The sequence below is a fragment of the Saimiri boliviensis genome, chromosome 11, assembly GCF_048565385.1.
Source record: "Saimiri boliviensis isolate mSaiBol1 chromosome 11, mSaiBol1.pri, whole genome shotgun sequence".
Classification (NCBI taxonomy): Eukaryota; Metazoa; Chordata; class Mammalia; order Primates; family Cebidae; genus Saimiri; species Saimiri boliviensis.
This window is the reverse complement of record NC_133459.1, coordinates 41638265-41652562: the sequence shown is the minus strand read 5'-3', so window position 1 is coordinate 41652562 and position 14298 is coordinate 41638265. Positions and strand designations below refer to the sequence as shown.

At 51.9% G+C, this 14298-nt stretch overlaps 1 protein-coding gene across 1 annotated transcript in view; it reads left to right on the top strand.

The window, feature by feature from the left end:
• Positions 1-1197: 1197 nt before the first annotated feature.
• The window catches only part of SLC2A1 (solute carrier family 2 member 1), a 32420-nt gene continuing 19319 nt past the window's right edge, over positions 1198-14298 (top strand). The window contains exon 1 of the mRNA XM_039474100.2: positions 1198-1475. Coding sequence (XP_039330034.1) covers positions 1458-1475 — 18 coding nt within the window. The 5' untranslated portion in view covers positions 1198-1457. The remainder of the gene's footprint in view (positions 1476-14298) is intronic.

Sequence of the window (14298 nt, the reverse complement as noted above, 5' to 3'; positions counted from 1 at the left end):
AAGGGATCCTCAAGACTTTGGTCAGACCTTGGGACTGGGGGTCTTTTCCTTCACTGTGTCTCACGTAAAGCCCTGGTCTAGAGGAAATAAGGTGAAGTCAGATAATAACAAGACCACTCCCAGTGCACTGGCACATGCCTGCACTCCCAGCTACTACGGAGGCTAAGGTGGGAGGACCACTTGAGCCCAGGAGTTTGAGACTAGCATTTATTTATTTACTAACAAAACAAATAAATAATCCAACAATATCACCAACCAGTAAATTAGAACTTCCATGCTAAACACTTCATGAGCTTATCTGGAAATTGCACCTCTCACGATAGGAATGAGATTGCCGTGAAGAATTTCATTTACTCATAAGCAAACTGAACCTCTTTGGCCAGGAACTCGCCCAGGATCGCGGGCCGGGCTAGTATACAGTTGAGCTGGTTCAAACCCGAGGTCTCTCCTGTCCTTAACGTCAGTTAAACTGCCTTTCATATTTTCCACACTTACAGGACACCACAGATTCACCTGAACTGTGAGAAGGAGAGGAAGGCGTCCCAGAGGAGGAGGTTTTAAAGCCCTAGTTTGAGGTGGGTATGCATTTCCAGGCAGAGAGCCTGGCCGGTGCAAAAGCAAGGCTTGGCTTACAAACGGGAATGTGGGGGGTGGAGACAGGGAAGGGAGAAGTCAATCACTGAGCAAGACCTCCTGAAGTCTCTCTAACAAATAAATACTACTTTCCACGCAGTAGACGCTGTTCTAAACACTTCACAAATATTAGGCCATTTAGTCCTCCTACAATCCCATGAGGCGATACTGTTAGTATCCCTAGTGCACCGAAGTCACCCAGCGGCCGAGTGAGAACTCCAGTCCAGCTCTCCACCCGCTACTCCGCGCCTCCCAGCTTGCCTTACAGCCGGGTACCGGCTCCACCATTTTGCTAGAAAAGAAGGCCGCGGAGGCTCAGAGAGGCGTGCACACTTGCCCTGAGTCACACAGCGAACGCCCACCGCGGTCCCAACGCAGAGAGCGGGTCGATCTTCAGCCAGAGCAGGGGGTGGTTAGGGGCCCTCCCGCGCCCGCGCCCGCGCCCGCCCCCGGCCACTCCCCTCGCCCCCTCCCCGCGCCCCGCCCAGGACAGGCTGGGCCCTAGGCCCCGCCCCGAGGTCCTACCCACAACCCACCCCCCCGACACACCGTCGTCGCCAGCCAATGGCCAGTGTCCTATAAACGCCACGATCCGCGCGCTCTCCCGCAAGAGGCAAGAGGTAGCACCAGTAAGCGTGGCGGTCACCGGTTGCAGATCCCGAGTGAGCGTTCCAGAGAGCGGGAGACCAAGCGACCGGACTCGGAGTCAGAGTCGCAGTGGGAGTCCCGGGACCTGAGCACGAGTCTGAGGCGGAGAGCGCCGCCTGCCCGCCCGTCGCCACCCGCGCAACCGGCACTGCTAGAGCCACCAGCGCAGCGCTGCCATGGAGCCCAGCAGCAAGGTGAGTCGCGCGCCCGCCGGCCCTCCGGCGGGAACAAAGGCGCGGACTCCTGCCCGCCCCTCCGCCGGCCAGAGCCTCCCCCGCTGCCCCGCCGCGCTGTGCGCCCGGGGTGGGCCGCGCGCCTCTCGGAGCCTGGCTCCGCGCGGGTCCCGAGCGCAGCGCCCCGCCGGGCCGCTGGCCGCGGTGGGGATGGGCTCGGATCTAGCCGGCCGGAGGGCGCCGCGTGCGTAGTTGGCGCCGGTATTGAGCACAAGGCTTCCTTCCGGGGGCCCCGCGCCGTCCACGCGGCCCGGCGGCGGCGGGGGACCCAGGGCCCGGGCGCGGCACGTCGCACACGACCTCGGCGGCGGCGGCCCGTTGCCGGCTCCTCCCGGTGCGGGGGAGGGGGCCCGAGCGCGGCGCCCATTGGCTGAGCGGGCCGAGCCCCCGGCCCGGCCCAGGCCCCGGCGCGCTGAGGAGGCGGGACCCGCCCCGGCTCTCCGCCGGCTCCCCTGGCGCGGGCGCCCCAGTAGGTGCGCGGCCTGGTGCGAGGTGCCCCACCAGCCTCCCTGACTCCTCCCGCCAGTCCCCCGCGGTGCCGAGGCTGAGGGGAGAGCACTTTCCCCAGGCCCGGGCTCGAACGCGGGGGTTGAGATGAACCTCGGGTCTCTGAGGCCCTCCTTTTGGAGGAGTGCAGGCCCCAGAGCTTTGGCCCAGTCCCGCGGAGATGGGCTCGGGAGAGGCGCGTTTACCCTGGGGGCCGGGCGGGTAGCCGGGGGTCGGGAAAGAGCCCCAGGCTGGAGTCGAGCTGGAAGCGCGCAGGCCACGGGGCTGGGGAACGTGGTAGGAATGGGGACTCTGAGGACAAACAACTGCCTAGATAGGATTTCTTTTCTCCTGTGTATAGGGGCTTCTGAAGGGCATCTCTGTGACTCCCGCAGAGCGATTCCTTTTCCACAAATGTTTGTTGAGCCCCTCCTGTGTATTGGGCCTTGTTTCTTTCCACCTGCCCGCCCTTCCTCCCCCTAGTCTAGAATATTTTCAAGTCCCCTTTTCTTTTGAAACGCTCCCTCTTATCTGTTATACTTGGATTTTTCCATCTCCTCAGCTGGGAGGGCACCTGGATGGCCCTTTTTTTCTTAGCTGGGACTCGGGGGTAGCACTGAATTCTGAACTGCTCTTCCTACCGGCGGTGGAGATGTCCGGTGGGACTGAGCGGGGTGACCTGGGCTGTACCCTCGGCGGGAAAAGGCCTTCCGCCTCACACCTGTTGAATCCATGAATCCAGACGACTTGCTTCACCCTTCCTGGGCCCTTGCTTGAGGTGAGACCCCGAGGAAGTTCCCGGGGAAGGCTCCCTGCAATCATAGGTGAGCTGTAAGGGTGGGATATAACTAAACAAAAGTGAAGCGAGAAGCTGTTTTAGCTCTAGTGGCAAGGGCTGGGACCCTGACTGTCTAAATATCTCAGGGCTCTTGAAGGCCGCTTAACTTCTGGGCCTCAGTTTTTCCACCTGAAAGATAGAGATCACTTTTGTCACTTCCTCTAGGGAAGGAACTATCTATTCACCATGCAATGCCAGACATGGATATTTATCTGTTGAGTGGATAAGCGACTACTTCACATGGAGACAGAGAAGTGGAGGAGAGAACCAACAGGTTCTTAGCCAAACTACTTCTCAGCATCATCGACCCTATAGCCCTGCTGGTTCCTCACCAGCCTGGAGCTCAGAGAAGGGAAATAAGTTTGCTGAAGTCACACAAATAAGTTTGCTAGTAAGTGGCTGAGCTGGGTTTAAACCCAGGCCAATCAGATTTAATTTCATTTCTGTCTCCACTGTCTCTCTTCACCACAACATTTCTTGAATTTTGGGCAGAAGGGAGAGAGTTTGCCGGTCTTCAAAGGTGGCCCCTTGTGCCAGCTGGTTCTAAATAGTGTGGCAGGTGGCTGCTCTTCATGCAGTGCTCTCCACATTTTCCACTGTCTACCTCGTCGGTAATTAAGGTATCTGCATTTATACATTCATGCACGTGCGATTTGATACTAACAGATTATATGCCTTCATAAAATAGAAATTTTTTTTTTTGTTTTTGAGACAGAGTCTCACTGTGTTAGTTGGGCTGAAGTGCAGTGGTGTGATCTTGGCTCACCGCAACCTCCACCTCCTGGGTTCAAGTGATTCTTTTGCCTCAGCCTCCTGAGTAGCTGAGACTACAGGTGTGCACCAACATGCCTGGCTGGCTAATTTTTGTATTTTCAGTAGAGACGGGGTTTCACTATGTTGGCCAGGCTGGTTTTGAACTCCTGACCTCGTGATCCGCCCGCCTCGGCCTTCCAAAGTGCTGGGATTACAGGCGTGAACCCCCTTGCCCAACCAAAATGGAAATTTCAAAAGACAAACACATACAAGATAGGAGTTATAGTCATTTTCCCCTCCAAATCTTGTGTAGATCATTCCATATACGTTCTGGGATAAAGCCCTTCCCTTTGGAGACTCCTGATTTGACTGGCAAGCACAGCCTTCTTGTGCACGATGTTAAACTGAGGCCTGGAGAGGTTGTATCGCTTGCCTTTCACACAAGGTCTAAAAGCCAGGTGTGTCTGGCTCCAAAGCCTTGGTTCTGCTATGTTCCTCTTTGTCTCCTAGGAAATGGGAACTGACTCAACTAACTTCCCTGTGTTCCATTGTGCTCCTCTGTAACTCATCATGAGCTTAGCTGACTAGAAAGTAGAGGACAGATGGAATTGTCTTGCCTCCAAGCCAGGGGTTCTCTCACAATCCCTCCTGGGCAGCACGCAAAAGAAAGCCCTGTCCCGGATGTCTCTCCCCACCCTTTGTGAAGAACTTGTAACTAGTCCTGCCTATGCCCATCACTCATTACTTTACTGGCCAGTCTCTGCCTTCCAGAAAAGGAAAAATCAGAAATCTGCAGGTTTCCTCAGCCTCTCCATGGTGCAGAGAGCATAGGTTTTTGTTTTTTGTTTTGAGACAAGGTCTCACTCTGTCACCCAGGTAGGAGTGCAATGGCACGACCTTGGCTTACTGCAACCTCTACCTTCCAGGTGTCACCATGCCGGCTAAATTTTTGTATTTTTTATAGAGACGGGGTTTCACTATATTGCCCAGGTTGGTCTCGACCTCTTGAACTCAGGTGATCTGCCCCCCTCGGCCTCCCAGAGTACTGGGATTACAGGTGTGAGCTACTGCACACGGCCAAGCAGAGGTGTTTGAAGTCTTGGATATGTGGTTTTGAATCCCGCCTTAGCTCAGTTGCCCAGTTATCATCATTACAGTGTTTAGGAATTCAGAAAAGAATGTATGTTTGTCCCCTTAGATGCTCCGTAAATGTTCCTTGCTTCCTTGGACTCCCACGATGCATTGCACTTACCTGGGCCCTGGGTGACCTGTACCTACCTGGGCCTTGGCCTCTGTCCAGAAGCTGGCATTCTGGAAGTGTGAGCTTTTGGGGAGTCAGGATGCTGGCCCATGGATATTAAGTCAGGTAAATCATTAAAGCTCCCACTAACCCATTCTTCCTAGTAGGGGCTTCTCAGGAAGCTAATCGGGATGGCACATGGGTGGGAGTGCCAGACCAGGGAGGGTCCACTCACATGACTGCCCTGCCCTGCTTTGGGCTTCTTTGCTTTGTTTTTTTTAGGCTCCCCGCCTACCTTTCTGAATTTGGGTCAGCCTTGGGATAGTTTGAAAGGAATGCTCATGTCCGTTAACTGCTAGAATCCTCACAACTGCCCTGTGATACAAGTCACAATGACCTCATGGTCCACTAAAAAATGACTTTGCCAAGATCACACACTGAATCTCCCACACCAAGACATGCTGCCAGCCTTTCCAGGATGACATTAGAGGGTGGAGGGAACCCAGAGCAGGAGGGGCCTTCCAGCCATGGCCCAGCCCTCCATTTGACAAATGGGGAAACTGAGCCAAGAGAAGGGAAGAGATTTGACTAAGATAAGGTTATCACAAAAGATTTGAGTCCTTCTACGGAGCTGTGTTTTTTCTTAAAGATGCTTTCTTCTCCACATGCCTGTCTGTGCCATCCTCCACCCACCCCAAAGGAGCAGGCATCCCCAGACACAGGACTTGCCGTGTTTTTTTTGCATGCCATAGGAGCCTGAAAGTTGGATTAGACATAACTTAACAACTGAAACTCTACTGTGAATGGAAACAAAACACTAGATGTTCTCACTAAACTCTGACCTTGAAGAAGTGGCTTTCCTTGGAGTCTTGGTTTCCTTCTCAGTAAATGGAGGCTTGGCTACCCCTGGTGGATGTAGTGAGACTGGCTCTCTGCCCTCAATCAGGGCAGCGGCTATTTTAAGTGGAAAGACCCTTTGTATGGCCAGCCTGGGTGTGCAAATCATGTAAATAGCCCCAAGATGATCCTTGTCTAGAGCCATCCAAGGATTCGACCCTATTTGCCCTGGAGCTGGACCAGCCTCAAATCCCTCGTAATCAGCTTGTGACTTCAAGGAGCTCAGCTTTGCCCAGTGCCTCCTGGTCACGGGGTGTCGGCCCAGAGCTCTGCTCCAGTACCAAGGATACAGGCATCCAGCTGCCCACTTCCCCAAGACTGGCAGAGCTGGGGAGGCCTGGGACAAAGAGGAAAGTGTGCAGTGTTGGCTTGGGACCTGCAACCTCACCCCTTCCCCCACCTCACTCCCGGGCACAGAGGTGACGAAGCCACTCACTCAATCTGGTAACCGATGTCCCCGTGATGGCAGAGGCTGGGAAGCCTCCTGACAGGACTCCTGGGCTGAGAGAAGCTGTGTTCAGGCCTGCAGGCCTAGCCCTGGCCACCCAAACAAGCCTCCAATTGTTACCTCCCTCCGTGGGAGGGGTGGAGTGGAGCCTGAGGCTCTGTCTTCCAGCCACCAGGCCTGGCAATAGCTGATGCATAAACATTAGGGTTTTGCAGTAGCCAAGCAGGGCTCCTAAGCCTTGAGCCTGGGCAGGAAGAAGGCAGCATCTTTTCTCTTCGTGACCACACTGATTTGCCTCCCCAGGGCCTCTGCACCCTGGAATGGGAGAGGGCTCCTGCCTGACCCCAGCTGATGGAGCTTGTGGCTACTGAGGCCTCTGCCGGACAGGAAGTCTGCCTATGTCTCCTAGCCCACAGTTCATCTCCCCCTGACCCGGCATTTTGAAGTGGGGAGGAAAGGGCTCCATCAGAAACAGCTCTATTGTTCGACCTTAGGCCAGACACTCACCTCTTGTTGGAGCTTGTGTCCTCAGCTGTACTGGGGATGAGACCTAGCTGTGTCTGGGTCCACAGCACTGAGGCTCCAGGGGAGCATGTGGTCTGTGCAGCCGGCCAGGGGAGTGCTGAGCAGCACGGGCTGGGTTTCCGGCTGGGTTTCGTAGCACAGTGAGAACCCAGACAGGCCAGTGGGCCATAAGCGCCTCTGCTGGCGAAAGAGGTGGATTCTGTTGGGCTGGAGGGCCTGGTTCGAGGAAAGAAAGAAACAGCCACCTGGGCTCCTTCAGTACCCAGCTGTGGCTGTTCTTCCTGAGGACTTCCTGCCTCCATCCCACAACCCTGGGTGCTGCCCGTGGCACAGCCTGGAACAGCACTGCATTGTGGTCCTGGCCCTCACGTGGCCAGAGCTGATCATGAAGTCCGGCATCCCAGCAGTCATGGCTGGCATTATCACCATCTACAACCTGGTGGTGGAAGTCCTTATCACCAACTCTCTGAATGACTGCATCGGCCTCTACGGGAATCTCCTCCAGCGGAGAGCGGGCCGGAGTGGCCCAGCAGCCAGCTGTGCTATCGGCATTGTGGGGGACGCAGTGCTGCCCGGAAGCCAGGGCTATTTGTGGGCCTGATCCTGATCCTCACCTTCGCTGTATGGTCTCATTGCCCCCATTCTGTCCACAAAGTAGTCTTCTTTGAGCCCACCAGCCACAGAATATGATGTAAAGATCACCCCCTCCTTGTTCCAGGATGAACAGCCTGACACACATGTCCCTTCAGTAGTTGGTCTTGTAAATACAGTGTCCTGGTGCAAGTGCCGATCATCTGTTGACCCCTCCCTGCCCCATGCTGTGGACGTCTGGGCCCCTCGTCACCCATCCTGGTCCCCTGACCAGTGAGAAAGCCCCACCCATCTAGAGTGCCCTGTGTCTAATGATGAATTTGAGTGTCATTTTTCTCTCCACGGTAGGTTTATTTATGGAAGATTGGACCTGTTCATACATCTGTGGAGCAACCCTCCATCTCCCAGCTATATAAAATCTCTAACCACAGTGTTGCATTGTGGGGTTACCATGTCTGACACTTCCTTGGATGAACTACCCTCCCTCCGGCCCTGGACAGTCCGGGGCCTAGCAGGCAGTGTGTGGGGCCTACTAGGCCCTGGCATCCAGGCTGTGTCTAGTAAAGTTCAACATGTGACTGGAAAAAAAAAATTGGATTAAAAAATTTTTCAGAAGTTACAGAGCCAATTATAGAGAAGCATAAAAAAATGAAAGAATGTCTTCTAGTTTTGACAGTTTGGTGTTTAAAGACTTTTTGTGCCTGTGTAGATACATGCCTGTAAATATAACGTCTGTGCAGTTGGAGCTCAGTTTCTGCAGTTATTTGCAGCCCATCCTGTTCACCAGCCCCACCCTTAGAGGTAAATACTGGCAATGTTTCTGTCTGCACATACAACCAAGTGCCAGTATACAAGTTCACTAACTTCCTATTCCTTACACAATACGTACATTCTATTGCTTCCCCCCCCCCTTAACAATCTACCCTGGGGCTCTTCACAGCACATATATACAGATGTGTTTCACTCTTTCCAACAGCTGCATAATATTTCATTACAGGCATGTCCTACCATGATTAAGAAATAACACCCCATCACCTTCTGTCTTCAAACCGCTCACCACCTGATGTATTACATGTATTTATTTTCTGTCCCAGCCTTCAACGAAAACATCAAGTTTCACAGGCAGGGATTTGGTATAGTTTTGTCGCTGAATTCCCATCGACTAGAAGAATGTTGGGAGCATGCATTCAGGCATGATATTTCCTTAGCAATATCATGTATTCTTAGAAAATCCTCTCTTGCGGAGAACTGAAGCGTAGAGGAAAGGACTTTTTTAAGGTCACGGAAGTGGAGGAGCTGGGACTTAAACTTCTTTGCTGAGAGTGACAGTGAACTTTGCATGTGCCCAGTCTTACCAAATTAATGTTCTCTTAGTTGAATTAATGCCCATCTCAGCACCAAATGTGTACCTTCTCAGGGGTGTCACTTTCCCCAGGGTCCAGATCTTGGCCCCACGCCCACACAAGGCCAAGGAGCTAATCGTTTACATTTAACATTCCATTATAGGATGCTTACCTTTTCAGTTATTTAGGGAGAATGTGGTTTTGCCTGGAAGGCTTTGAGAATGCTGGGCAGCTCAGGGGACTTGGGGCTTCAAGCAGAGGCTGATCAACTTTTTTTGAAAAGGACCAGATAGAGGGTAAATATTATCAGCTTTGTGGGACATGTAGTTCTCGGCCTGCCCCAACCACTCAGCTTTGCTGTTGCAGTACAAAAGCAGCCATAAACAATGTATAGACAAATGAATGTGGCTGTGTTCCAATAAAACTTTATTAATGGTCACTGAAATGTGAATTTAATATAATTCTTACATAGCACAAAATGTTAGTCATTGTCTTTTTTTTCTCCCCATCCACTTAAAAATGTCAATCCCATTCTTAGCTGCCATAGTTTGCCAACCTTGGCTTACAGCAAATGCAGCAAAGTGGCCCAAAGGTTTCTGAGTTTGTGCCCAGGCTGTCTCAGAGTGGCAAGGCTCAGAGAGTTGTTGTTATGGAATTTGACCTACATAGAAAGCACCAGGTAGAAACCTTGTTTCCTTCAGGGACCAGTACCCGGAAACAAGGGGGAGGACTGAGCAGGAAAGGAGTAGAATTTGGCATCAGAGACCCCCAGTTGGAAGCTTCCCTGAAGCCTCGAGTTCTGTGGTTTTCCCTCCCTCAGTCTCATTTCTCATCTGTGAAGTGGGAGCAATCTCTCCCCGAGAGCTTGTTTGTGGTGGTTAAATTAGGGTGTATAAGCAGCCCCTGGCAGAGTGCCTCGCCTCCCTGGTGCTGCTGATAAATGTACTAGCTCCCTCCTCTCAGCTCTGCTTCGAAAACTGGAGAGTGCCTTCTGCCTGGAGGTTCAGTCATGCAAGTGTCTTGACATCATTGGAAGGCTTAAAGGAAGTGGCTTCAGGAGTAGTTAATGCTTGAGGTCACCCTAAGGTTAGGCTTCCGACTGCTAGCCCATCATTCTTCTTTTTTAAAAGACTTGGCAGGATGGAACCGGTCAGAGGGTAAAATGCCAGGCTAGGAAACCAAACAACTCTAGTCCTAACCCTGGCTTTTGTTTGTATGCTAGGCCACCTACCCTCTGATCTCAGGCGCCTCCTGTCAAATGCCAATGTTACAGCAACTTCGTGAGCTTCATTCTTACTGCAGCTGAGACTGTCTTTTGAGACAGTGTCGATCTGTTGCCTAGACTGGCATGCAGTGGTAAGATATTTGCTTACTACAACTCTCCAGCTCTCAGGTTAAAGTGATTCTCGTGCCTTAGCTTCCCAAGTACCTGGGATTATAGGCATGTGCCACCAAGCCCCACTAATTTTTGTATTTTTAGTAGAGAAAGGGTTTTGCCGTGTTGGCCAGGCTAGTCTCGAACTCCTGGCCTTAGGCAGTCCACCGCCTCCGCCTCCCAAAGTGCTGGGGTTACAGGTGTGAGCCACTGTGCCCAGTCTTGAGCTTCTTTCTTTTAATGTGCCAAGAAGTTTGTTTAAATTAATAGGAAACATGACAAAACAAATTAAAAGGGAGGCGTCATGGATCAGGTAAACCCCTCTCCGCCCTCCTTAGAGCTGTGGACTAAGCAGTTGGCAAGCCCTATGTCTCCTCCTCTCCTACACCTCGGGGACCCATGTGGGATGCTGTGGGAAGAGGACAAGATGGAGCAACATCTGGATTCTGCCAGCCCTGGAACCCTCCTCTTGCCAGGAATACCCTGCCTCTGAGTGGCAGTAGCCATGTGCTCTCCCTCTGCTAGTATAGACTGAGAACCTGCTGCAGGCCAACCCTAGGGCCGGAGCGCTATGCCAAGGAAGGACATATTGGCATGGGCCAAAAGGCCACGGTGTTTGGCATGTTATACAATGTGGCCAGGGCCATCCAGCATCCGAGTGTAGGAGGAGAGGTCCTGAATCTTAATACCTCCTCCATGGCTTCCTGGGAGAGAGCGGGCTTTCAAGGGTTGTGAGACCCCCAGCAGTGGGATAGATAGGGAGGATGAGGGGTGGGAACATGAGAAATCCTTCTCTGTGCTAGACCCCGAGCGCAGGCACTAGCTGAACTGAAAGGTCATGGCTCTCCTAGGAGAGTCAGGATTTGAACTCAGTCTGCCTGACTTAAGAGGTCTTAATCAACAGCCCTGTGGGCGTGGAGTGGAGGGTTTTGGGGGCACTGTTTTCACCTCTCAGAGCTCTGATGTTCCAGCACTCACTCGTCAGGGATTTGATAAATGGCTAAGGATGAGCACTGGTCTGGCATAACAGATAACACAGAGCCAGCTTTGCCCAAAAGCTAAATTGAGAAATGACAGGTTTTATTTGTGTTGCAATTAGTGTGTGCTGTTCCCTACGCTGGCCACTCTGGCTGCAGACACAGTACGACCCATGTTCCATTCTTTTTTTTTATTTCTCGCTCTGTTGCTGAGGCTGGAGTGAAGTGGCATGTATCTCAGCTCCCTGCAACTTCTGCCTCCCAGGTTCAGGTGATCCTCCTACCTCAGCCTCTGAAGTAGCTACGTACAGATGTGTGCCATGACATCCAGCTACTTTTTTTTTTTTTTTTTTTTGTAATTTTAGTAGAGACCTGGTTTCACCATGTTACCCAGGCTCGTCTTGAATTCCTGAGCTCAAGTTATCTGCTCACTTTGGCCTCCCAAAGTGCTGGGATTACAGGCACGAGTCAATGCCCCTGGCTCCATTCTTAAGGAGTTGCCCAGACTGAGTGGCAGATGGGTAATACACTGGAGACTGCACAGGACATAGCAAGAGCAAAGGCCTGGAAGAGATGGAATGTTCTAGAAAGTAGTCTCATGCCCAGGGAGTGGTGATGGGCTGCTGGGGATCCCAGACTCTGGGCTGTTCATTGCTCCCTACCCCTAATAAAAGGCTCCCACAAGAAAATCACAAGCTCTGTGGAGGTAATATCCTTCTCTAAGTCATCACCAACTGTTCATCAGCTTGATACCAGAGTGAATACACATTGAGTGAAGGGACTTCATTGCCATGTTCCAGTTCCAGCCACTGGCTGGTGGAGGCAGGTGGTGCTGCGGTTGCCTGGTGGAGGGTAACTTGCTATTCTTCCCTGATTCAGCAAACACTTGTGGAGGCAATTCTGCCAGGCTTCATGATGGATACTGATAGAGAACTTAACAGCAACCCTTGAAGGAAGGAACTTTCATCCCTGTTTTCTAGGTGAGGAAACCAAGGCAGGGCTACCATGTATATCGCAACTCCAAGGTGAAAGGAAGCAGCTTGCTGCATTTAAACATGGGTCTGATTCCAAGCCCAGCAATGATCAGCAGGGTGGGAGCTGAGTATGATACTGGTCACAGTGCCATGTGTCTACTGAGGAGCAAGGGCTGTGTCCCTCTCCCTACACCTGGCACTGAGCCACACTGAGCACCCTGTTTCTTAATCTGACCAATCAGTCTCCATTTCTTGCCCCTGCACATACTGTTCTGTCCACCTGGAATGTAGCCTTGCCACTGCTTTCCCACTTGGCAGACTCTCTGCGTGTCCTTCACAGTCCCCAGCTCCAATGTCACCTCCTGGAAACTCATCTTTTGTCCCCAGGCAAAACTGGAAGTCTTTCCCTCCAGGGCTCTCACAGTGCCTCATACTAGCCTCCTGTTGAAGCCCAGACCACACTGGCCTCATCTTTATCTGGTCCCCACTGCCCCCACCCCACTGGACTGGAACCTCCTTCCTTTGTGTCAGGACCGGGTCCAGTTTTATCTGGAGCCCCAGCCTTAGTTAGCACCTGGAGCACGAGTCACTGATTATTTTCGTGGATTCTAGTGCAGCACCTGCCTGGGTGGATGTGAATATGACCCAGGGCGTGGGTAGGCAGGTTTTCTAAAGTGGAGTTTGACCTTGACCTGCCGATGACAAGATCCATGTCCTTGGCCTCCAGCAACCCCACTGCCAGAGCCTACAGTCCCTGAGCAGCTGCTCAGTGAGGCCCCAGGGATGACTTCAGAGGCTCAAGACCCCTGGAACATCAGATGCAGACCTAAGTGAAACAGGGCCTGTCATCATAGCCCTCTTCTCTCACGGCCAGTGTCATTCATTCATGCTCTACCAATGTAATTTTTGCCAGATCTGTGAATCTTCTGTATTATTTTCCACCTGATGTTTTTATTTAAATTGCTTTGTTCTAAATAATATGAAATCATAGGGCTTGTAAAAATTATTTTGAATAGGTGACTCCATTTACACCATTCAGAATTCAAAAAAGTCCCAAATGCTATAAAATGAAATCTCACTTTCACCCTGTCCCCAGTCACCCCAGTCCCCCTGGTTAGAATGTTACCTTTCTTGTACGTCCTTTTTTTTCTTTTTCTTTTTGAGACAGAATCTGCTCTGTCACCCAGGCTGAAGTGCAGTGGTGCGATCTCGGCTCACTACAACTGTCATCTCCCAGATTAAAGTGATTCTTGTGCCTCAGCCTCCCAAGTAGGGAGGGACTACAGGCGTGCATCACCACGCACAGCTAATTTTTGTATTTTTAGTAGAGATGGGGTTCCTGGCCTTGAGCAATCTGCCCACCTCAGCCTCCCAAAGTGCTGGGATTACAGGTGTGAGCCACCGCGCCCAGCCTCTTGTGCATTCTTTTAAATAGATGTGTATATTCTCTCCCTACCCCCAGCCAATTTTTTTTTTTAACACAAAAGGTAGCATACAGGCAGGGCGCCGTAGCTCATGCTTGTAATCTCAGCACTTTGGGAGGCCGAGGCAGGTGGATCACGAGGTCAAGAGATCGAGACCATCCTGGCCAACATAGTGAAACCCCATCTCTACTAAAATACAAAAATTAGCTGGGCATGGTGGCACGCGCCTGTAGTCCCAGCTACTTGGGAGGCTGAGGCAGGAGAATCACTTGAACCCGGGAGGCGAAGGTTGCATGGAGCCGAGATTGTACCACTGCACTCCAGTCTGGCGCCTGGCCACAGAGCAAGACTCTCCCTCAAAAAAAAAAAAAAAAAAAAAAAAGGTAACATACAACGCACACACTGCTCTGTTTTTGGTTTCACTTTATTTTTTGAGACAGGGTCTTACTGTCACCCAGGCTGGAGTGCCATGGTCTGGTCACAGCTCACTGTAACCTCGAACTCCCAGGTTATATATTCCATTATATAACCACATTTTCTTAAACCATAGCCTGATGTTGCTGCATTGCTTGTTTTTTTATCTATTCTAATGTGTTCTAGAAAAATACTGTATTTACTTTGCATCCCACAAGCAAATGCAGGTAATTCCGAAGACGGATAGCCCAGCACGTGGTGGGCCCAGCAGACGCTGTTTAGTGAGCCCTCCTGGTGATGCTCCGTGCCTTGCCACAGCCTCTGATTTAATCCCAGCGCCCACCCTATGAGTTAGGCTTGACCTGGTATGTCGCTGGGGTCCCCCAGAAGTTTGTCAGCTCTCACTACCGTCTTAGAACAACAGCTCTGGGCCTGAAGGCTCCCCAGAGAGTTGCGAGAAGGGAGAGTCTTGGGGCAGTGCCAAGACATGGGTAGGTGG